The 24,563-nt window shown below is 43.5% G+C and overlaps 1 protein-coding gene across 11 annotated transcripts in view; it reads right to left on the bottom strand.

Moving 5' to 3' along the window:
- Nucleotides 1-24,563, bottom strand: part of USP42 (ubiquitin specific peptidase 42) — a 58,824-nt gene that overhangs the window by 21,712 nt on the left and 12,549 nt on the right. For 5 of the 11 annotated variants that reach the window (XM_045387869.3, XM_065541658.2, XM_074034418.1 and 2 more), the window contains 4 exons: nt 5,768-5,878; nt 2,190-2,292; nt 1,190-1,257; nt 402-472 (listed from right to left, as the gene is read on the bottom strand). In XM_045387869.3, the coding sequence (XP_045243804.2) occupies nt 402-472; nt 1,190-1,257; nt 2,190-2,292; nt 5,768-5,878 (353 nt within the window). Of the gene's footprint in view, nt 1-401; nt 473-1,189; nt 1,258-2,189; nt 2,293-5,767; nt 5,879-9,192; nt 9,334-11,441; nt 11,533-13,498; nt 13,587-22,488; nt 24,262-24,563 lie in introns of those variants that run through there. The other 6 variants (XM_074034420.1, XM_074034419.1, XM_065541660.2 and 3 more) reach the window with 5 other exon arrangements.

A 24,563-nucleotide genomic window follows, 5' to 3' on the forward strand; every position in this document is an offset into this window, starting at 1 on the left:
AAAAATACAAAAATTAGCTGGGCACGGTGGCGTGTGCCTATAGTCCCAGCTACTCGGGAGGGTGAGGCAAAAGAATCACTTGAACCCTGGAGGCAGAGGTTGCAGTGAGCCGAAATCACACCACTGTATTCCAGCCTGGGCGACAGAGTGCGATTCCGTCTCAAAAAAAAGAAAGAAAGAAAAAGACAAAAAGAAAAAGAAAATTCAAAGAGTAATAAAAAAAACTTTTAAAAGCTTTTTCATGATGCTTACTACAAAGCTTGAATAATCCCTCCAAATGAAATCTTAGCATATTGAATTTTTCAATTTATATTCTCTAACAAGTAGTCTAAATTACAAATGAACTATAGTTATATGACTTATTTTAAAAATGTAATTACTCGCATAATTATGAAATTTACCTTTATCTCCAATGTTATATCAAGATATGGATCAAAAGTATCTGAAACGCCCTTGCAATTTAAACATTTGACTGAAATAAAAATAAAATGCAAAAGATGAGCAAAGTATAATCATTACAGCAACATCAACTATTGAAATGACAAAATACAATTTTGAAATTTAAAATTTTTTACCTGTAATTTTTCTATCAGTTGAACAAAAAAAAGTTTTAAATTAATACTACTCATAATATGGGTGAAAAATGTAATGAATTTGACCCTCATATACTATTGGTTAGAATCAAAACTGGCATAACCTTTTAGAAGGACAAGGTGACAGAATTAAAATTTATAATACACACTCCCTGTGATCCAGAAATTCTAATACTAAGAATTCATCATACATATATACTTTTACCCAGACAGAAAGCATATGTGTACGGATGCTCCATGAACAACAAAACACAAATAACCTAAATCCCCATCGACAGGGGACTAAAATCAAAGGAACACTACTGCAACTGTCGAAGGCTGTTAGGCCTGTGTGCTGAAATGTAAAAGACTCCTAATACGAAGAGACAAATGGAAGCAGTGCACACAGTATGCTCCCAGTTTGTTCATGCACAGGAAACTACAAGAAGGATTTACTACAACCTGGCACCAGGGTTGCCTTTGGGTAAAAGGAATGAGAATCTGGGCTGGAGAGAAGTACTTTTCCTTCCTTCCTAGCAGGACTAACACTGTCCAACTTTTACTATTTTTTAACCACATGCGTGTATCATTTTATCAATTTATAAGCAAAAGCTTACCTCTAGATCTTAGGTATCCTCCAAATATCTGACAAACGAGAGTGGTGGCCTGGGTGTGTCTGTCCAATCTGAAAAACATCGAACAGTGACATGAGAGAGGAGCTTTGCAAAAACTCCAGATGCTGTGACCAGATTTCAAACACATGTGAGCTTACAAAGATCAAGAATTCTAACAGGATAGCCATGGAAAATAAAAGGATGGCACGTGTGGCAGCCCAAGAGCATCCCTGCCTGGCCAGAACACAGGGAGGTCTGGGAGTGGTGGGAGGAGAGGCAGAGCTGTGGGAGCTGTGTCTGTCAAGAAGGGACTTGGGAAGCAAGGCAGGAGTCTGGTCCTGAAGCAGGAAGACGGCAGCCTCCAGGGGCTGCGGCCTGTGCGGGAGGAAAGGGAGCAGAGGCGGAAAAGGCAAAGAGTCTTCCTCCGACCCAAGTCTGTCACCACCCGGATGATGAGGGCCTAGACAGAGCGGTGCTGGGGCAGGGAGAATACAGAGGGAGATCTACCAGGTGTGTTCAGACAGCACCAAGCGGCTTAGGATGCATTATCGAACCATCTCCTCGTTCTTCCTCGTGAGTTTAGATTTTAAGGAATAAAGTACAGGAATCAGTAACTGATTGGGGTGGGGGTTCAGGAAATAAATACAGGTTGGAGGGCAGCAGAGAAAAGAATACGTCAGGCACAACTAAAAAGGAGAAGCAGCTAGTTTGAGATTTGCAGACGTCTGCTGATAATCAGAAATTAAACAGCTGCAAGACCAATGTTTATTTCCTGACATCTATGACTGAGCAAACTCAAACTGTTACAGTAAGATACATCTGTAAATTTCAACCATTTAAAACTAATGCACATCACCTAAGGAAGAGGCAGAGCAAAGCCAAAAGGTAAAGTGAACATAGTTCTGTGTGCTTCCAACAAAAAAGGTGAAAATGAATTCTGGTAAGAATAAATTACAACTGGAGATCCCAAATGAAGAAATGGCTGGCGCTTTGTTGTACTTACTTATTGCTGCCATTCAAGCATGCTTTTTGCATAGCATCAACAGTGTATTGAAGGAATTCATGGGCATCTTCCTGGTTTCCAAAACGGAAGTGCCTAGCTATACCTGTAAAATTTCAGTAAAGACAAGGTTTTATCATTACACATAACAAGCCTAAGTTGTACCCCCCAAAATATATCTTACAATAATATGTTGATTGGAAAACTCCCAAATACTTATTTTATGAGGAAATAGCACTAACATAAGCCACTAACATAAGCTATAAGCAGGATCAGGCCCTTTAGACCAGAATCCCCAACCGTTTCGGCACCAGGGACTGGTTTCATGGAAGACAATTTTTCCACAGACCAAAAGAGGGGGTTGGGATGAAACTGTTCCAGCTCAGATCATCAGGCACGAGATTCTCCTAAGGAGCGTGCAACCTGGATCCCATGCATGCACAGTTCACAACAGGGTTTGCGCTGCTATGAGAATCTAACGCGGTCACTGATCTGACAGGAGGCAGAGCTCAGGTGGGAATGCTCACCTGCTGCTCACGTCCTGCTGTGTGGCCCAGTTCCCAACAGGCCACATCAGGTACCAGTCCACAGCCCAGCGGTTAGGGACTCCTGCTTTACACCATTAAAAGTCCACAGCAGCTAGAGTTTCTGAGAGTCTAGAGAGTAGCTACAGAGTGACTCATGTTTTTAGCAAGTTAATAAAGTTACACTTGAATAAACTGGCTGTTTTGTCTCAAGTTTGTCCAAAATGTTATGCTGGTGATTTTAAATTGGTGCTACATCTCTATAATAGAGAATCCATTCAAAACATAAATATCCCAACCTATCTAATTCTATCCCAATGACCCACAGAAGAACTTATATTTGCAGGTGCAGAGAAACATTTCAGTCCTGTTTCTAATTGATTACACAGCTACAAGACCAAATTATTTTTTAAATTATAATAAAAATTAACACAAAAGTATAAGCAATATCACACTAAAACATATACACTGAATTTTACATGTGTATGAAGGTATAAAATGTTCCAGCTTAAATCATATGAAACTGCCAACACTCCACCAGTTTAGACCTACAAACCTGACAATTTCATGATTTAACCATGTGTGTTATCAGTGGATACACACATACACATACATACACACACACACACACACACACACACACAGCAATGACATTTTCTTAAAAGACTAGGTTTAAAAATGTTAGTCATGCCTGCTATATAAGTATGTATAAAAATAAATATACGTGGTCAGGAGTGGTGGCTCACGCCTGTAATCTCAGCACTTTGGGAGGCAGAGGCGGGTGAATCATGAGGTCAGGATATCGAGGCCATCCTGGCTAACATGGTGGAACTCCGTCTCTACTAAAAATACACAAAATTAGCCGGGCGCAATGGCACACACCTGTAGTCCCAGCTACTCAGGAGGCTGACGCTGGAGAATCGCTGGAACCCGGGAGGCGGAGGTTGCAGTGAGCCAAGATCGCACCACTGTACTCCAGCCTGGGCGACAGAGCGAGACTCCATCTCAAAAATAAATAAATAAAAACAAATAAATAAATATATGATAAATAGCCAGGCACGGTGGCTCATGTCTGTAATCCCTGTACTTTGGGAAGCCAAGGTGGGTGGATCACCTGAGGTCAGGAGTTCAAGACCAGCCTGGCCAACAAGGTGAAACCTTGTCTCCACTAAAACTACAAAATTAGCCAGGTGTGGTGGTGCACACTTGTAATCCCAGCTACCTGGGAGGCTGAGGCAGGAGAATCACTTGAACCCGAGGGGCAGAGGTTGTAGTGAGCCTCGTGCCACTGCACTCCAGGCAGGGCGACAGAGCAAGACTCTGTCTCAAATGAATGAATAAATGAATGAATGAATGCATACATGTATAAACAATCCAAACCTCCCTGGCTAAATTTTGCCAGGCTTCAACAACATTTCAAAGGTTTTTGACTTGTCTGTTGTGGTCTATCAATAATGCCAAGGACCAATATAAGACCTCTTTAATCTTCAGTGGCTTCTTAGGCAAAAAGATTACAGTTTGTTACTGTATAATTTCACATCCCTATAATTACCCAGTTAGATGCCAGATTAAGAGTTATAGTTTTGTTTGTATGCATTTTTTATTCCAACTCACTTAATTAACATGATGTAAAAGTGTACTGCAAAAATACACAGAAAGTATGTAAGAAAATTTCATGCACCTGTCCATTTAAAATTTAAAAATTAAATAGAAAAAAGTAAAATTTATCCACAAATTTGCTAAGCTCTGAGTATATATTCTTTTAAGACTGTAATTAAGTTGGGCACCGTGGTGCACATCTGTAATCCCAGCTACTCAACTGGGGCAGGAGGATCACTTGAGCTAGTTCAAGAGTCACCTGGGCAAAATAGTGAGACACAGTCTCACCTAAAGAAACAAAACAGGCCGGGCGCGGTGGCTCAAGCCTGTAATCCCAGCACTTTGGGAGGCCGAGACGGGTGGATCACGAGGTCAGGAGATCGAGACCATCCTGGCTAACACGGTGAAACCCCGTCTCTACTAAAAAATACAAAAAACTAGCCGGGCGCTGTGGCGGGCGCCTGTAGTCCCAGCTACTCGGGAGGCTGAGGCAGGAGAATGGCGTGAACCCGGGAGGCGGAGCCTGCAGTGAGCTGAGATCCGGCCACTGCACTCCAGCCTGGGCGGCAGAGCGAGACTCCGTCTCAAAAAACAAAACAAAACAAAACAAAACAAAACAAAACAAAAGAAAAAACAGAATTAACCTTATTTATTTATTTATTTTTACTGCTGCTTGCAGAGCAGGGCTAATCCACAGGCAGTGTGTCCAGAGTAGCCTAATTAACTTTATTTTGACAATTTCTGTCACTGTGTATAGTATAATATTCATTCACCAAACTGAAACTAAAAACTGTTTACAAAAACCTGTGAGACAATATCAGAATTAGTATTACTCAGTATAGAAATCCAAGTGTCACAGCAAAAAACACTATAAAACTTACCAATTATTTTAACATATTGATTTTTAATAGTTTAAAATTTGTTAAATTGAATAGTCTTTAATATATTGTCATCTTTTGCTTTAAAGTTTCAAAATGTGTTTATATAGCAAATGCTTTACTAAAAATTTGTTATTGAAGACACAGCCACGCATGACAAAATATAATTGTTTTCTAATACATGAGGGGTTCGGTTTTTCACCAGTTGGACATTAAGAATAACTAGGTAATAGGCCGGGTGTGATGGCTCACATCTGTAATCCCAGCACTTTGGGAGGCGGAGGCAGGTGGGTCACCTGAGGTCAGGAGTTCGAGACCAGCCTGACCAACATGGAGAAACCCCATCCGTACTAAAAATACAAAATTAGCCTGGCATAGTGGTGCACGCCTGTGATCCCAGCTACTTGAGAGGCTGAGACAGGAGAATCGTTTGAACCTGGGAGGTGGAGGCTGCAGTGAGCCGAGATAGCGCCACTATGTTCCAGCCTAGGCGACAGAGCAAGACTCTGTCTCAAAAAAAAAAAAAAAAAAAAGAATAGGTAATAAATACAAATATAAAACTACAATAGTTAATACTTACGCCGCATCTCATTGATGACAAACATTGGTTTAATAACGTCCCCAGGATTACTGAGTGCCTGGGTAATATGTGCTTGCATTGTACACATCATACAAAAGCCTTCTGCATGACCTGAAAGATAGATGATAATCCTCCAAATTAGCAAAATACAACTATATACACACATCAAGGCTAATGACAAATCAGGGGCACACTACCTGAAATGAAATAATAGCTGCTATATGCATGCCTTGAGCTATCTACTTTTATGCATTTTCATTTACTTTTCTTTGTTTTTTTTTTTTTTTTTTTTTTTTTTTGAGACGGAGTCTCGCTCTGTCACCCAGGCTGGAGTGCAGTGGCCGGATCTCAGCTCACTGCAAGCTCCGCCTCCCAGGTTTACACCATTCTCCTGCCTCAGCCTCCCGAGTAGCTGGGACTGCAGGCGCCCGCCACCTCGCCCCACTAGTTTTTTGTATTTTTTAGTAGAGACGGGGTTTCACGGGGTTAGCCAGGATAGTCTCGATCTCCTGACCTCGTGATCCGCCCATCTCGGCCTCCCAAAGTGCTGGGATTACAGGCTTGAGCCACCGCGCCCGGCCTTTTTTTTTTTTTTTTTGAGATGGAGTTTCACTCTGTTGCCCAGGCTGGAGTGCAGTGGCGCGACCTTGGCTCACAGCAACCTCTGCCTCCTGGGTCCAAGCGATTTGCCTGCCTCAGTCTCCCAAGTAGCTGGGACTACAGGTATGGGCCACCACGCCCGGTTAATTTTTTTTTTTGTATTTTTAGTAGAGACGGGGTTTCATCATGTTAGCCAGGCTGGCCTCGAACTCCTGACCTCACGCAATCCACCCACCTCGGCCTCCCAAAGTACTGGGATTACAGGTGTGAGCCACCACCCTGGCCTCATTTACTTTTCTAACAAACCTAAGTGATAAGTACATATTAGCTCTCTTTCACAAGAAAGGAAAAAGGCTATGAGAGTTTAAAAATTTGCACAATGTCAAAGAGTTATTATGTGACAGACACATAATTGGATTCAAATCACACTCTTTCAAATTTGAAAGCCAGTGATCCTAGCTACTCTCTATACTGGAAAAGCAAGGTTTTTCCCCTCATACCACCATTTATCTCAAATGCTAAAAGAATGTCTCCCACAGCAGGGATTAGACATCACTGTGCAGGCCATACACCATGGCTCATGCCTATCATCTCAGCACTCTGGGAGGCCGAGGTGGGTGCATCTCTTGGGGCCAAGAGTTTGAGACTAGCCTGGGCAAGATGGTCAAACCCTGTCTCTACAAAAAATAAAAAGAAAATTAGCCCAGTGTGGTGGCATAAGCCTGTAATCCCCGCTATCCAGGAGGCTGAGGTAGGAGGATCACCTGACCCCAGGGAGGTTGAGGCTGCAATAAGCTGTGATCACACCACTGCACTACAGCCTGGGCAACAGAGCGAGACCCTGGCTCAAAAAACAGAGAAAGAAAAGAAAAAAGAAAATAATCTCTGTGTAAATACTCTGGCGTTGCTGGCCACAGATGGTGGTCTCTATGGCATATCTTTTTTTACAACTTTCTAAAAACGTAAAACTCATTCTTAGCACATGTTAAGTGGTGCTACGGCATCTAGTGGGCAGATGCCAGGGATGCTGCTAAACAGCCTCAAATGCACAGGACAGCCCCTCACAACAAAGAATTACCCGAAGTGTCGACAGCACCGAGCCTGAGGAACTACCTGACTAAAGGCTGCCCAGATGTACCTAATAATGCTTAAAACACCACAAAAGGATCAAACTATTTCCAATTAACTTTGTCCCGCAATAAAGCTCAAAAATACTTTTTAAGAGATACAAAAATCTCAGCACCCAACAACATAAAATTCATTCTGTCTGGCATCCAATCAAACAGTACAAGGCACGCAAAGATGCAGGAATGACCAGTAACAAGGAGAAAATAAATAGAAAAAAACCCAGAAATAACACAGAAAATATAATCGGAAAACAATAACTTTAAAAAAGATATTACAAATATATTCCTATGTTCAAGGAAATGAAAAATGGAAGAACACATTAAGAAGAAACATGGAAATAGATGCAAATCTACTTATACACATGAACAGTAGAATCTGTGGGATGAAAAATACATCAGATGCACCAGGTGCGGTGGCTCATGCCAGTCATCCCAGCACTTCGGGAGGCTGACGCAGGCGGACCGCTTGAGCCCAGGAGTTTGAGACCAGCCTGGGCAACACAGCAAAACCCCATCTCTACTAAAAATACAAAAATTAGCCAGGTGTGGTGGCACGTGCTTGCAGTCTCAGCTACTCCAGAGGCTGATGTGGGATGGGAGGACCACCTGAGCCCAGCAGTTGGCAGCTGCAGTAAGCTGTGATAGCGCCACTGCACTCCAGCCTGGGCGACAGAGTAAGACCCTGTCTCAAAAAAACAAAAACAAACAACAATAACAAAAACACCAGATGTGATTAATAACAGATTAGACACCATATAAGAAAAGATTAGTGAACCTGAAGATACTCATTATGGGTAGAAAATATCCATAATAAAACATAAAAAGAACAAATCTCAAAACAACAACACAGAGTACCAGTAAGCTAAGGGACAATTTTACGTTGCCCCGATATACGTCATTAGAGCCTGAAGGTAAAAGGACAGCATAAATATTTCAAGAACTAACAATTACCTACAAAGGAAAAGCACAAGGGAGGTTTTTGGGAAGAGGCACGGTTTCGTATCCTGACTGAGCTGTCAGTTCACATGAGTCTATATTAATATTCAAGGGAAACTTACACCAAAAAAGTTAAGTTTTCAAAAGTCACTGAAAGTTGTCAAAATTTGACAGAAATAATACATGTACAGATCTAAGAACCTCAACAAATTCCAGTAGTAGAAACATGAAGAAAACTACACAAAGCCCCACTGCTTACAACCAGTGATAAAAATCTTAAAAGCACTGGAGATAAAAACATTACGTAGGCTGGGCTGGGTGCGGTGGCTCACGCCTGTAACCCCAGCACTTTGGGAGGCCGAGGCAGGCAGATCACAAGGTCAGGAGATCTATCTTGGCTAACACGGTGAAACCCCGTCTATACTAAAAATACAAAAAAAAAAATTAGCCGGGCGTGGTGGCGGCCGCCTATGGTCCCAGCTACTCAGGAGGCTGAGGCAGGAGAATGGCGTGAACCAGGGAGGCAGAGGTTGCAGTGAGCCAAGATTGCGCCACTGCACTCCGGCCCAGGCAACAGAGCGAAACTCCATCTCAAAAAACAAACAAACAAAGAAAACATTACATCGGCTGGTGCAGTGGCTCATGCCTGTAATCCCAGCACTCTGGGAGGCTGAGGCGGGTGGATCATTAGAGGTCAGGAGTTCCAGACCAGCCTGGCTAACATGGTGAAACCCTGTCTCTCCTAAAAATACAAAAAATTACCTGGGCATGGTGGTGCATGCCTGTGATCCCAGCTACTCGGGAGGCTGAGACAGGAGAATCACTTGAATCCGGAGGCCGGGGTTGCAGCGAGCTGAGATTGTACCACTGCACTCCGGCCTGCGCCACCGAGTGAAACTCGGTCTCAAAAAAACACAGGAAACAAAGACAAAAACAAAAAACCATTATGTATATAGGAACAAAGGTAAAACCAACAACAGACTTCAGGCACAGCACAGGCCAGAAGACAGCGGAATAATATCTTCCAAGTATTAAAAGAAAAAGAACACGCCAGGTGTAGTGGCTGCCCTGTAATCTCAGCACTTTGGGAAGCTGAGGCCAAGTAGATTGCCTGAGCCTAGGAGTTCGAGACCAGCCTGGGCAACATGGCCAAAATCCTGTCTCTACAAAAAATTAGCCAGGCAGGGTGGTCAATGCCTGTAGTCCCAGCTACTCGGGAAGTTGAGGTGGGAGGATTACTTGAGCCCAAGAGGTTGAGGCTATGTAGTATCACACCACTGCACTCTAGCCTGGGTGAGAGTGACAGCCTGTCTCAAAAAAGACAAATAATGTTAACATAGAATTCTACACCCCATGAAAACATCGTTCAAAAACAAGCATGAGACTAGCACTTCTGGGAGACAGAGTAGAGGTAGTTTTCTATTCATCCTGCCAAGTACAACAACAAATCCTGACCATTGTATATAAAACGAACCTTAAAAGGCTGTGAAAGGTAGAGAAAGAGACATGCTAGGGACCTCAGAAGACACGGTGGTGAGTTCCCTGGGGTTTCTTTGTGCTTCTTCTAGTCCATCTTTGTGCTGCTTCTAGTCAGACTTGGACCTAAGAAGTCAGCAACCTGGAAACCCCAACAACTGCAGACAACCAAGCCCAGCAAAATCCTTCCCACTCTCTCCAGCCAAAGGAGGAGGAAGGGGCAGCCTCGTGTGACAGAAACCTTTGGAAATCATCGCTCTACTTCGGCTTCTGTGTGTATTTTTTTCTGTATGTTATGATGCTTGGTTTGTTTTTTTTTGTTGTTGTTGTTTTTTTTTGAGACAGGATCTCACTCTGTCACCCAGGCTGGACTGCAGTGGCGGGATCACAGCTCACTGCAGCCTCTACCTCCCAAAGCTCAGGAGATCCCCCAATCCGTCTCTCAAGTAGCTGGGATTACAGGCGCCCACCACCATACCTGGCTAATTTTTGTATTTCAGTAGAGACAGGGTTTCACCATGTTGGCCAGGCTGGTCTCGGACTCCTGGGCTCAAGTGATCTGCCCTCCTCTGCCTCCCAAACTGCTGGAAGTGTAAGAATTATGATCATGTTTTGACATTCTAAAGATCTTTCTGGCTGGGAAGAGGCTGCCCCTCAGGCTAGCCAATTCTTAGAGGTAGCAAAGGGCTCAGCGTTCGTGCAAGCCTTTGCTATATAGACTAACCAATCCAGAGCCCTTCCTTCTCCATTCACCTGCCTGTGCACCCCAGGAGGCAACACTCCTCTGCCCTAACCATCTCAGGGCCAGGTGCCAGGCAACTCTGGGCCACGCCTGTGGCTCAGAGCCCACTGAAATTATTCAAACCAGCCAATCCCAAATTCTTCCCCATGCCCTACCCTGCTTTTCCCACGGAAACCTCAACGAAGGCTCTGGCCAATAATGCCTTCCCCTTGCTCCTGTCTTCTGCTTCCTGACCCCTCAGGGGTCCTTACCACATGGCCCTGCATGGTGTGACATGTGAGCATAAAATCTTTGTCTTCCTGAGCCTCTCCTGTGTCTCCTCTTGTGGCTGCACCTGACCAACCATCTCGTAAAAGAATACAAAAGACATTCAAATACCACAGAAGAACTATGGCCTCACCTCTACCCACACCAGCAAAAGCCAAGAAAACAGCCTAGACTTACACTCAACAGGCTGTAGCAAGGCACCCTAACCCACACTGGGTTAACGGTAGAGAAAGCAGACTAGGAGCTGGGACTTGCAACCATACTGTATGAACAAACCCTGTCCCACCCCATGTTGTTAGTGACAATCACATGGGGAGCCCAGATTTCCACCCATCCAATAGTAAAAAGCCACCTCTACAACTCTCCCCTACTATGGCCTCCACAGCCCCTGGTGAGGGTCAGAGTCAGGACTGTCACCGTCACTCATTGGTAACAAAACCACTCCTACTGGAGTGTCCGTGGAGACCATGTGGGGAGCAGGAACTTCCACTTCCACCCAGCAGGGACAAAGATCCCCAATTCCCACCTGGGGTGCCAACGGAGGCTGAGTGGGGAATGTGGGCTTCTACTCCATCTGACATCACTTCCTCTGCCAGAGCAGTGTCAGAGCAAGCTGGCTAAAACAAAGGTTAGATAAGACTCAGTGTCTTATAAGATAATACCAAAATATCCATGGCCAGGCGTGGTGGCTCATGCCTACAATTCCAGCACTTTGGGAGACCGAGGCAAGAGGACTGCTTGAGCCCAGGAGGTGGGGGCTGCAGTGAGCCATGATTACACCACTGCACTCCAGCCTGGACAACAGAGTAAGACCCTGACTCAAAAAAATAAATTGTTTTAAAATCCAGCTTTCAACTGAAAATCACTCATCATACCGAGAACTAAGAATCTCTCAAACGAAAATTACAACATTGCCTGATATGGTTCTAAATGTATACAGAAGAAAAAAAATTTTTTTTTTTTGAGACAGAGTCTCACTCTGTCACCCAGGCTGGAGTGCAATGGCACGATCTTGGCTCACTGCAACCTCTGCCTCCTGGGTTCAAGTGATTCTCTTGCCTCAGCCTCCCAAGTAGCTGGGACTACAGGCATACGCCACCACACCTGGCTAATTTTTGTATTTTTAGTAGAGACGGGGTTTCACCACGTTGGCCAGGATGGTCTTAAACCCCTGACCTTAGGTGACGCCCACCCCGGCCTCCCAAAGTGCTCGGATTACAGGCATGAGCCACCGGGCCCGGTCTTTTTTTTTTTTTTAGACAGAGCCTCACTTTGTCCACCAGCCTGGAGTGCAGTGGCACGATCTTGGCTCACTGCAATCTCTGCCTCCTGGTGGTTCTCCTCCCTCAGCCTCCCGAATAGCTGGGATGACAGGTGTCTGTCACCATGCCCGACTAATTTTTTGTATTTTTAGTACAGATGGGGTTTCGCCATGTTGGCCAGGCTGGTCTCGAACTCCTGACCTCAGGTGATCCACCTGCCTCGGCTTCCCAAAGTGCTGGGATTACAGGCATGAGCCACCACGCCCAGCCTAGAAGAAACATTTTTAAACAATTATAACTAGTGGAGAGTAAAGGACATAGGGAAGTAATGTTTCTATACTTCCCTCAAACTAGTAAAATGACAATACCAGTAAACTGTGGTAAGTTGTGTGTGTGTAAATGTGGTCCCTAAAAGTGACCACTAAAAAGGCTCCAGGCACAGTGGCACACGCCTGTAATCCCAGCATTTTGGGAGCGTGAGGCGGGCGGATCACCTGAGCCCAGGAGTTTGAGATCATCCGGAGCAACATGGTGAAACCCTGTCTCTATAAAAATTAGCCAGGCACGGTCGCACACACCTGTATGTAGTCCAAGCCACTTGGGAGACTGAGACAGGAGGATCATTTGAGGTTGGGAGATTGAGGCTGCAGCGAGCTGAGATCGTGCAACCACACTCCAGCCTAGGTGACAGAGTGAGACCCTGTCCTCGACTCACCCCCAAACAAAGATAGACTCAAGTAAAGCAAAATGATGTAATTTTGAAAAATATTTTCAAGTATTCAAGTAACCCACAGAGAAGCAAGAGTAAGAAAACAAAGATATACAAAAATGAACAGAACCAAAAACAAAATATTAAATGGTAGAATAAGCCTTAAGTCTTAAAATATCAATAACCACCTTAAAGGTAAACCACCTAAACAAATGAGGGTGAAGGACACCCAGCCTAGAGTAGCAGATAGTTAAAAGACACAGATTGACAAAATGGATTGAACAACACAACCCAACTATATGCTGTTTACAAAAAAACTCACTTCAAATGTAATGATACAGGCAGGCTGAAAGTAAAAGGATGAAAAAGATATGTCATGCAAGCATTCATCAAAACAAAGCAGGGAAAAAATTTTATCTGGGCGTGGTGGTGCACACCCGCGGTCCCAACTGCTCCAAATGCTGAGATGGAGGATTGCTAGAGCCCAGGAGTTGGAGGCTGCAGTGAGCCATGATCACACCACTGCACTCCAGCCCAGGTGACAGAGTGAGACCTCATCTCAAAGGAAAAAAAAAAAAAAAAAAAGCAGAGGCCAGGCACAGTGGCGCACACCTGTAATTCCAACACTTTCAGAGGCCAAGGCAGGAGGATCACTTGAGGCTAGGAGTTCGAGACCAGCCTGGGTAACACAGCGAGACCAAATCTCTACAAAAGTAAAAAATAAAAAAATTAGCTGGTCATGGTGGGACATGCCTGTAGTCCAAAGCTAATAGGAAGACTGAGGCAGGAGGATAGCTTGAGACCAAAATTTTGAGGATGCAGTGAGCTATGATCACACCAATGCACTCGAGCCTGGGTCACAGAACAAGATTCTGTCTCAAAAACAAAGAAACCAACAACAACAAAAAAAGCAGGAATGGTTAAATTAATAAAGAATAAAATAGACTTCAGGAACATAGTAAAGATGTTAATCCCCCCAAATTAAGACACAAGCTTAGTGTACTTCCTAGCAAAATCCCAGCAAAATATTTTGTATACAGAAGATTATTTTATAATTTGTAATGAAAAGCAATGGAACTAGAATAGCTGAAACTATTTTGAAAAATAAAGTGGACGAAATCATTCTATCCGAGAACAAGACTTACTACATAACTACCGTAAGAAGGACTTGTGTAGAGTGGTAGACACACACATCATCACAACAATAGAAACCTGGAGACAGACACACAAATATGCCCAAATGATTTTTTTTTTTTAATTACAAAGATACAAAAGCAATTCAATGGAGGAAAGACAGCTTCTTCAAGAAAATGACGCTGGAGCAAATGATATCCAGACAAAAAAATTCAGCTTAAACCTCACAGTTTCTACAAAAATTAACTCAAAATGGATCGCAGACTTAAATGTAACACATAAAACAATAAAACTTACGGGAAAAAATCTGCAGGATCAAGAGCTAGGCAAAGAGATCTTAAACTTGACACTAAAAGCACAATCCATTAAAGGCTGACCAACTGAACTTCACCAAAATTAAAAACCTCTGTCTGTAAAACATCCACTAAGTGGATGAAGACATTTTACAGATGGGGAGAAAATATTTGGAAACCACATATCCTCAAAACTTGACAGTACAACAACAAAGAACTTGATAGAAAATGAGGGAAAGATACAGACACGTTTCACCAAAGAACACAAACAGATGGCAAATAAGCACATGAAAAGATGTTCAACACCTTTAGGCATTAGGGAAATGCAAATGAAAGCCACAATGAGTTATCACTACACACCTACCAGTACAGGTAAAATGAACACTAGTAACAACAGCAAATGTTGGCAAGGATGCAGAGAAGCTGGAACTCTCATATATTGCTTTGGCAGTTTCTTATAAAATCAAACATGCAACTACCATATAACCCAGCATGTGCAGTCCTGGGCACTTATCCCAGAGAAATAAAGACATGCTGACAAAAAGAGTTATATACACTCATGTTTATAGCAGCTCCACTCACCATATCCCAAAACTAGTAACAACCCGGATGTGTTTACCGCAGCTCCACTCAAGATATCCCAAAACTAGGAACGACCTGGATGTGCTTACCGTAGCTCCACTTAAGATATCCCAAAACTAGAAACAACCCAGATGTGTTTACTGCAGCTCCACTCACATATCCCAAAACTAGAACAACCCGGATGTCCTTTAACGTAAAAGTAGTTAAAGTGTGGCGTTATCAGGCCGGGCACGGTGGCTCAGGCCTGTAATCCCAGCACTTTGGGAGGCTAAGGCGGGCAGATCACGAGGTCAGGAGATTGAGACCATCCTAGCTAACATGGTGAAACCCTGTCTCTACTAAAAATATTTAAAAAATTAGCTGAGTGTGGTGGCGGGTGCCTGTAGTCCCAGCTACTCGGGAGGCTGAGGCAGGAGAATGGCCTGAACCTGGGAAGTGGAGCCTGCAGTGAGCCGAGATCGCGCCACTGCACTCCAGCCTGGACAACAGAGCAAGACTCCGTCTCAAAAAAAAAAAAAAAAAAAAAAAAAGACACTGTGGCGTATGGATACCATGAAATACTACCTACCAATGAAAGAATTAATACATGCAACAACCTGGATCAATCTTGAGAGAATTACACTAGGTGAAAAAGCCAATTCCAAAAGATTACATACTATATAATTCACGTAACATTGTTGAAATGACAAAATCATAGAAATGGAGAATTAGTGGTCACCAGAGGCTAAGGGAAGGCAGGGACACAAGTGGGCTTGGGAAAGGGAAACATGATGGGTTCTGTAGGCGATGGAAATGCTCTGTATCTTGACCATATCAATGTCACTACTGTGCTTGTGATATTCCATTACAGTATCATCACTGGGGGAGGTTCAGTAAGGGTACATGGGATTTCTTTGTATTATTTCTTACAACTGCATGTGAATCTACAGTTACCCCCAAATAAAACGTTGAGTTTTTTAAAAAAGCAAAATAAAGACATTTCAAACCAAAAAAACAAAACGAAACAAACAAACAAAAAAAACACTGAAAATCAATAACAAAGTAAAATAATACCTGCCCATAAAAAAAAAAAAAAAAAAGTAAGGAAAAATACCAAATGGAAATCTGGAGTCTGGATACATAAAAAGGAATGAAAAGCAGTGGAAACGGTAAACAAGTAGGTAAATAGAAACGATTTTTAGAAAGCTTTAAACTATCTAAAACAAAACTTTTAAAATGAATTTAAAGGAAAAAATAATACAACAATGCATGACAACAATAGCACAAAGATGGGAAAGGAAAGGTGGAGTATATTATCAAAATGTTCTTACACTACATGAGAAGCAGAATATTGTTATGTTTTGTTTTGTTTTTTGTTTTGAGACAGAGTTTTGCTCTTGTTGCCTAGGCTGGATTGCAGTGGTGCGTTCTTGGCTCACTGCAATCCCCGCTTCCCAGGTTCAAGCGATTCTCCCGCTTCAGTCTCCCAAGTAACTGAGATGACAGGCACCTGCCACCACGTCAGACTAATTTTTTATATTTTCAGTAGAGACGAAGTTTCACCATATTGGCCAGGCTGGTCTCGAACTCCCAACCTCAGGTGATCCTCCAGCCTCAGCCTCTCAAAGTGCTGGGATTACAGGCGTGAGCCACTGCGTCCAGCCTGGTTGTTTTTTTTTTTTTTTTTTTTTTTTTTGAGATGGAGTCTCACTCCGTTGCCCAGGCTGGAGTGCAATGGCACAATTTCGGCTCACTGAAACCTATGACTCCCGGGCTCAAGTGATTCTCCTGCCTCAGTCTCCTGAATAACTGGGATTACAGGCATGAGCCACCATAGCTGGCTAATTTTTGTATTTTTAGTAGAGACAGGGTTTTGCCATGTTGGCCAGGCTGGTCTCGAATTTCTGACCACAAGTGATCCGCCTGCCTCAGCCTCCCAAAGTGCTGAGACTACAGGCATGAGCCACTGGTGCCCAGCCTGAGAAGTGGATTATTATTTGAAGGTAAACTGATAAGTTAAAGATATAACCTAAAGTAATCACCATGAAAAAAATATCAAAAATATGCCAATAAAGCAGATTAAAATATATCAATCCAAAAGAAGGCAGAAAAAAAAAGATTTTAAAAGATAACCAAGCCGGGCGCGGTGGCTCAAGCCTGTAATCCCAGCACTTTGGGAGGCCGAGACGGGCGGATCACGAGGTCAGGAGATCGAGACCATCCTGGTTAACACGGTGAAACCCCGTCTCTACTAAAAAATACAAAAAACTAGCCAGCCGAGGTGGCGGACGCCTGTAGTCCCAGCTACTTGGGAGGTGGAGGCAGGAGAATGGCGTGAACCCGGGAGGCGGAGCTTGCAGTGAGCTGAGATCCGGCCACTGCACTCCAGCCTGGGTGACAGCGCGAGACTCCGTCTCAAAAAAAAAAAAAAAAAAAAGATAACCAAGAATAAATGGGACAAATAGGAAAAAAAAACACCAGCAAGATGGTAGATTTAAACCCAATCATACTAATAATCTCATTAAATGTAAAAGGTATAATGCCTCAAAAAAAAAAGGCAGAGGCTACTACTCAATAAAAAGCAAGATCAAATTAACAAGCTATGTATAAGAAATTCACTTTAGCCAGGCGCGGCGGCTCACGCCTGTAATCCCAGCACTTTGGGAGGCCAAGGCAGGCAGATCACGAGGTCAGGAGTTCGAGACCAGCCTGGCCAATATGGTGAAACCCCATCTCTACTAAAAATACAAAAATTAGCCAGGTGTGGTGGTGTGCACCCGTAGTCCCAGCTACTCAGGAGGCTGAGGCAGAAGAATCACTTGAACCCGGGAAGCAGAGGTTGCAGTGAGCCGAGATCACGCCACTGCACTCCAGCCTGGGTGACAGAGCGAGACTCCATCTCAAAAAAAAAAAAGGTAGGGGGGAATCTACTTTAAATATATGGACAAAAATAGGTTAAAGATAAAAAGATGGAAAAAAATATATCATGCTAACATGAATCATAAGAAAACTGGAGTGGGCTGGGCATGGTAGCTCATGCCTGTAATCCCAGCATTTAGGGAGACTGAGGCAGGCAGATCACTTGAGGTCAAGATTTCGAGACCAGCCTGGCCAATATAGTGAAACCCCATCTCTACTAAAAATACAATAGTTAGCCGGCATGGTGGTACATGTCTGTAATCCCGGCTACTTGGGAGGCTGAGGCAGGAGAATCACTTCAACCCAGGAGGCAGAGTTTGCAGTGAGCCAAGATCGTGTCACTGCACTCCAGCATAGGTGACAAAGTGAGACTCTACCTCAAAAAAAAAGAAAAAGAAAAAGAAAAAAGAAATGAAAAAGAAAACTGGAGTGGCTTATTTATTTATTTATTTTTGAGACAGGGTCTCATTTTATTGCCCTGGTTGGAGTACAGTGGTATAATCATAGCTCTCTACAGCCTTCAACTCCCTGGCTCAAGTGACACTCCCACCTCAGCCTCCCGAGTAGCTAAGACGATAGAAGCACACCACTGTGCCCAGCTAATTTTTTAATGTTTTATACAGACAGGGTCTCATTATGTAGCTCAGGCTGGTCTAGAACTCCTAGCTTAACCCATCCTCCTGCCTCAGCCTCCCAAAGTGTTGGGATTATAGGTATGAGCCATCATGCCCAGCTTGGGGTGGCTAAATTTATCTCAGATGAAGTAGATTTCAGAGCCAAGAAAATTACTTGGGACGAAGAGTCATTTCATAAATGATAACCAAGTGAGTTCATCAAGAGGGCATAACAGGTCAGGTGCAGCGGCTCAGACCTATAATCCCAGCACTTTGGGAGGCCGAGGCGGGTGGATCACCTGAGGTCAGGAGTTCAAGAGCAGCCTAGCCAACATAGGCAAAACCCCATCACTACTAAAAAATACAAAAATTAGGTGTGGTGGCACATGCCTGTAATCCCAGCTGTTCAGGAGGCTGAGGTACGAGAATCACTTGTACTTGAACGGTGGAGGCTTCAGTGAACCAAGAGCATGCCACTGTACTCTAGCCTGGGTGCCAGGAGTTCAAGGCAACTGTCTTGAAGTCAGGAATTTGAGACAAGCCTGAGCAACTTAGCGAGACCCTATCTCTATTTAAAAAAAAGAAATTAGGCTGGGCACGGTGACTCATGCCTGTAATCCCAGCACTTTGGGAGGCTGAGGCGGGCAGATCACAAGGTCAGGAGATAGAGACCACCCTGGCCAACATGGTTAAACCCCATCTCTACTGAAAATACAAAAATTAGCTGGGTGTGATGGTGTGCACCTGTAATCCCAGCTACTCAGGAGGCTGAGGCAGGAGAATCGACTGAACCCAGGAGGTGGAGGTTGCAGTGAGCCAACATCGCACTACTGCACTCTGGCATGGCAACAGAGCAAGACCGTCTCAAAAAAAAAAAAAAAATAGCCAGGCATCGTGGTGCATGTCTATAGTGTCAGCTACTTGGGAAGCTGAGGTGAGAGGAACACTTGAACCCAGAAGGTTGAGGGTGCAGTGAGCTATGATGGCACCACTGCACTCCAGCCTAGGTGAGACCCTGTCTTTAAAAAAAAAAAAAAAAAAAATTGACACACGACATATCAACATGTTTGGGATACAACTAAAGTACCACTCATAGGGAAATTTATAGCATTTAACACTTACATTGGAAAAGAAGAAAGATCTCAAATCAAATGACCTAAGACTCCACCTTAAGAAACTGGAACAGAGCACATTAAATCCAAAGTAAGCAGAAGAAAGGGAATAATGACAATAACAACAAACGTCAATAAAACAGAAAACTGTGACAATGAAACCAAGAGCTCATTCTTTGAGAAGATCAGTAAGATTAAAAACTTCTTGTCAGATTGACCAAACAAAAAAGAGAGAAAGCTGAGTATGGTGGCATAATCCCAGCACTTTTGGAGGCCAAGCAGGGAGGATCATTTGAAGCCAGGAGTTCAAGAGTAGCCTGAGCAACATAATGAGACCTCATTTCTACAAAAATAATTTAAAAATTAGCTGTGTGTGGTGATGCACACCTCTAGTCCTAGCTACTCAGGAAGCTGAGGTGGGAGCATTGCTTGAGCCCAGGAGGTGGAGGCTGCAGTATGATCTTGCCACTGTACTCCAGCCTGGGCAAAAGAGCAAGATCCTGATTTCTAAAAAACAAAAGAGAGAAAAGAAGAAATTAAATATGTAGTTTAAAACCTGTCCATGAGAAACTGCAAGGCCCAGATGGCTTCACTGCTGAAATCTACCAAACATTTAAAGAATAACATCAATTCTGTACAAACTCTTCCAGGAAATAGAAGTGAACAAAATATATCCCAACACTTGCCATGATGCCAACATTACCCTAACGACAAAACAAGAAAAAAAAAGGCATTATAAGAAACTATAGACTAATAACACTCATTAAGACAAAATTGTTTATAATTTTAGCAAATAAAAGCCAGTAATACATAGAGTAACATATCATGACCAAGTGTGAGTCATCTCAGGAATGCACAGTTGGTTTAACATTCAAGCATCAAACAACTCAACCTGGTAAAAGGTATCTATGAAAAACCTACAACACCATGCTTAATGGTGAAAGACTGAATGCTTTTCCTCTAAGGCTGAGAAAGAGACTTGGATTTTTACTCTTATCACCTCTATTTAACAACGTAATGGAGGTCTCTTAATCAGAACAAAACAGCAAGAAAAAGAAAAAAAGAACCTACACAGACTGGAAATGGAGAAGTAAAATTATCTTTATTCACATATCACATGGTTGCGTCTATAAAACACTAAGGGATCTTTAAAAAAAACTACTAGAATTAGTAAGTGACTTAAGCAAGGTTCCAAGATACAAGATCAAAATCTGAAAAACATAGTATTTCTATAGGCTAGCAATAAACGATCAGGAAGTTGAAATTTTAAAAATAAAATACCCTTTGTATAATAGTTAATGAAAATATTTATCCCAGCTGGGTGCAGTGGCTCAACCCCTGTAATCCCAGCACTTTGGGAGGCCGAGGCAGGTGGATCACTTGAGGTCAGGAGTTCAAGGCCAGCTTGGCCAACAGGGTGAAACCCTGTCTCTACTAAAAAAACAAAAATTAGCCAGGCTTGATGGTAGGCACCTGTAATCTCAGCTACTCATGAGGCTGAGGCAGGAGAACTGCTTGAACCCAGAAGGCGGAGGTTGCAGTGAGCCAAGATTGTGCCATTGCACTCCAGCCTGGGCAACGAGAAACTAAAGATGGCCTAGGCCAGGCATAGTGGCTCATGCCTGAAATCTCAACACTCTGAAAGGCTAAGGCAAGAGGCTGGGCACAGTGGCTCATGCCTGTAATACCAGCACTTTGGGAGGACGAGTCAGGCAGATCACTTGAGGTCAGGAGTTTGAGACCAGCCTGGCCAACACTGTGAAACCCCAACTCTACTAAAAATACAAAAATTAGCTAGGTGTGATGGTGCATGCCTGTAATCCCAGCTACCTGGGAGGCTGAGGCAGGAGAGTCACTTAAACCCAAGGGGTGGAGGTTACAGTGAGTGAAGACAGTGGCACTGCACTCCAGCTTGGACAACAGACTGAGATTCCGTCTCAAAAAAAAAAAAGGGCCAGGCGCGGTGGCTCACACCTGTAATCCCAGCACTTTGGGAGGCCGAGACAGGTGGATCACGAGGTCAGCAGATCAAGACCATCCTGGCTAACATGGTGAAACCCCGTCTCTACTAAAAATAGAAAAAATTAGCCAGGTGTGGTGGTGGGCGCCTGTAGTCCCAGCTACTCGGGAGGCTGAGGCAGGAGAATAGTGTGAACTCGGGAGGTAGAGCCTGCAGTGAGCCAAGATCGCATCACTGCACTCCAGCCTGGGCAACAGAGCGAGACTCCATCTCAAAAGAAAAGGAAAAACAAAAAAAGGCTGAGGCAAGAGAACTGCTTGAGCGCAGGAGTTCAAGACCAGCCTGGGCAACATGGTAAGACTGTCTCTACAAAAAAATAAAGAAGTAGCTAAGTGTTGTAGCACATGCCTGTAGTCCTGGCTATTCACAAGGCTGAGGCAGGGGGATCCCTTGAGCCAAGGAGCTGAAGGCTGCAGTGAGTCGTGACTGTGCACCACTGCACTCCAGCCTGGGCAACAGAGCAAGACTGTCTCAAAAAAAACAAAAAAACAAAAAACCAGGCCTAAATAAATAGGTATACCTTGCTTGTGAGTCGGAAAATAATATTGTTTAGATGTCAATTCACATCAAATTGATTTAAAGATTCAGTACAGTCCCAATCAAAATACCAGGAAGATTATTTGTAGAAATTCTCAATGTGATTCTAAAATTCATTTGAAAATACAAATGGCCAAGCAACCATGAACAGCCAGAACAACTTTTTTATTTTGGTTGACACAGAATCTCACTCTGTCGCGCAGGCTGCAGTGCAGCTCCACGATCATGGCTCACTGTAGTCACCACCTCCCGAGCTGAAGCGAGCCTCTCACCTCAGTCTCCCAAGTAGCCGGGACTATGGCGCTTGCCACCACACCCAGCGAATTTTTTTTATTTTTTGTAAAGATGAGGTCTCACAATGTTGCCCAGGCTACAGAGTAGCTCGGAGAAAGAACAAAGTTGGAGAACTTACCTGGTTCCAAAACTTTTTTTTTGAGACAGCGTCTCACTCTGTCACTCAGGCTGTAATACAGTGGTGCAATCATAGCTTGCAGCAGCCTCAAACTCCTAGGCTCAAGCAATCCTCCTGCCTCAGCCTCCCAAGTAACGAGGACCAGAGGCATGAGTTCCCAGATGCAGCTAATTTTTTTTTTTTGTAGAGACAGTCTTGACATGTTGCCCAGGCTGGTCTCAAACTCCTGGGTTCAAACAGTCCTCCTGCCTTGGCCTCTCAAAACACTGGAATTACAGACATGAGCCACTGAAGTTGGCCACAAAACTTTAAAATATATAGTAATCAAGATATTGTGCTATGGTGTCAAGATAAACAAGTGATCAGTACAACATAATAGAATCCAGAAATAGATCGTATTTATACGGTTTACTGATTTTTTTTCCTCTGTCTCTGGTGCTTCAACCAACTGATTTTTGATAAAGGTGCGAAGACAATTTAGTGGCAAAAGGATTACCCTTCCAACAAACGGTGCTGGAACAACTGAACATCCATGTGCCAAAAAATAAACTTGCTCCATCTTCACACCACAAACAAAAATCAACTCAAAATGGATCACTGACCCCCCTAAAAAAAGCTAAAACTGTAAGACTTCTAGAAGAAAATACAGGAAAAATACTTGTGGCCTGTAGGTAGGCAAAGACTTTTTTTTTTTTCCGTGAGACATGGTCTTACTGTCACCCAGACTGGAATAAACTGGCACAATCACGGCTCACTGCAGCCTCAACCTCCTGGGCTCAAGTGATCCGCCCACCTCAGTCTCCCAAGCAGCTGGGACTACAGGCGCGCACCGCTAAGCCCAGCTGATTTTTGTATTTTTTATAGAGACAGGGTTTCACCATGTTGCCCAAATTGGTCTCAAACTACTGAACTCAAGTGAGCCACCAGTCTCAGCCTACCAAAACAGTGGATTACAGGCATGAACCACCACACCTGGCCTAATTTTTGATCTTTTTATATAGAGATGAGTTCTCCCTATGTTGCCCAGGCTAGTCTTGAAAACCTGGGCTCAAGTGATCTACCTGCCTCAGCCTCCTCAAGTGCTGGGATTACAGGCATGAACCACGCACTCAGCCAAGATTTCTTAAAACACCTACAGCACAATGAATTTAAAAAAAAAAAAAAATTAAATGAAATTTCCCAAAACAAAAAATGCACTCTATAAAAGACGCTGAAAAGAATCAAAAGACAAATCCCAGCCTATATAATAAAAGACTTATATCGAGAATACACAAAGAACTCTCTAAGCTCAACAATAAGAAAACCACCAGTTTTCAAATGGGCAAAAGATTTCAACAGGCATTTTTAGCAAAGGAAATATACAGATGGCAAATAACCACATGAAAAGATGTTCAAAAACAAAAACAAAACAAAAAAGAAAAGAGGTTCAGCATTATTCATTATGAAAGTACAAATTAAAACCCCAACAAAATACTACCACACTACACACCTATAGAGATGGCTAAAACTGAAGAACACTGACCACCCCAAGTATTGGGAAGGATGTGGAGCAAATGGAAGCGTCATTCACCAGGGGTGGGACTATAAAACACTGCAATCCCTTTTGGAAAGTTTGGAAGTCTCTTTTTTTTTTTTTTTTTTTTTTTTTTTGAGACGGAGTCTCGCTCTGTCTCCCAGGCTGGAGTGCAGTGGCCGGATCTCAGCTCACTGCAAGCTCCGCCTCCCGGGTTCCCGCCATTCTCCTGCCTCAGCCTCCCGAGTAGCTGGGACTACAGGCACCCGCCACCTCGCCTGGCTAGTTTTTTGTATTTTTTTAGTAGAGACGGGGTTTCACCGTGTTAGCCAGGATGGTCTCGATCTCCCGACCTCGTGATCCGCCCGTCTCGGCCTCCCAAAGTGCTGGGATTACAGGCTTGAGCCACCGCGCCCGGCCGGAAGTCTCTTAAAATGTTAAAGTACACACCCACCCCAGGACCAAGCCATTTTACACCTAGATATTTACCTAAGAGAAATGAAAACATATCCTAACAAAGGCTTGTTTGCAAATGTTCATAGCAGCTTAATTTGTAATGGCA

The sequence above is a fragment of the Macaca fascicularis genome, chromosome 3 (genome assembly GCF_037993035.2).
Source record: "Macaca fascicularis isolate 582-1 chromosome 3, T2T-MFA8v1.1".
NCBI classification, from domain to species: domain Eukaryota; kingdom Metazoa; phylum Chordata; class Mammalia; order Primates; family Cercopithecidae; genus Macaca; species Macaca fascicularis.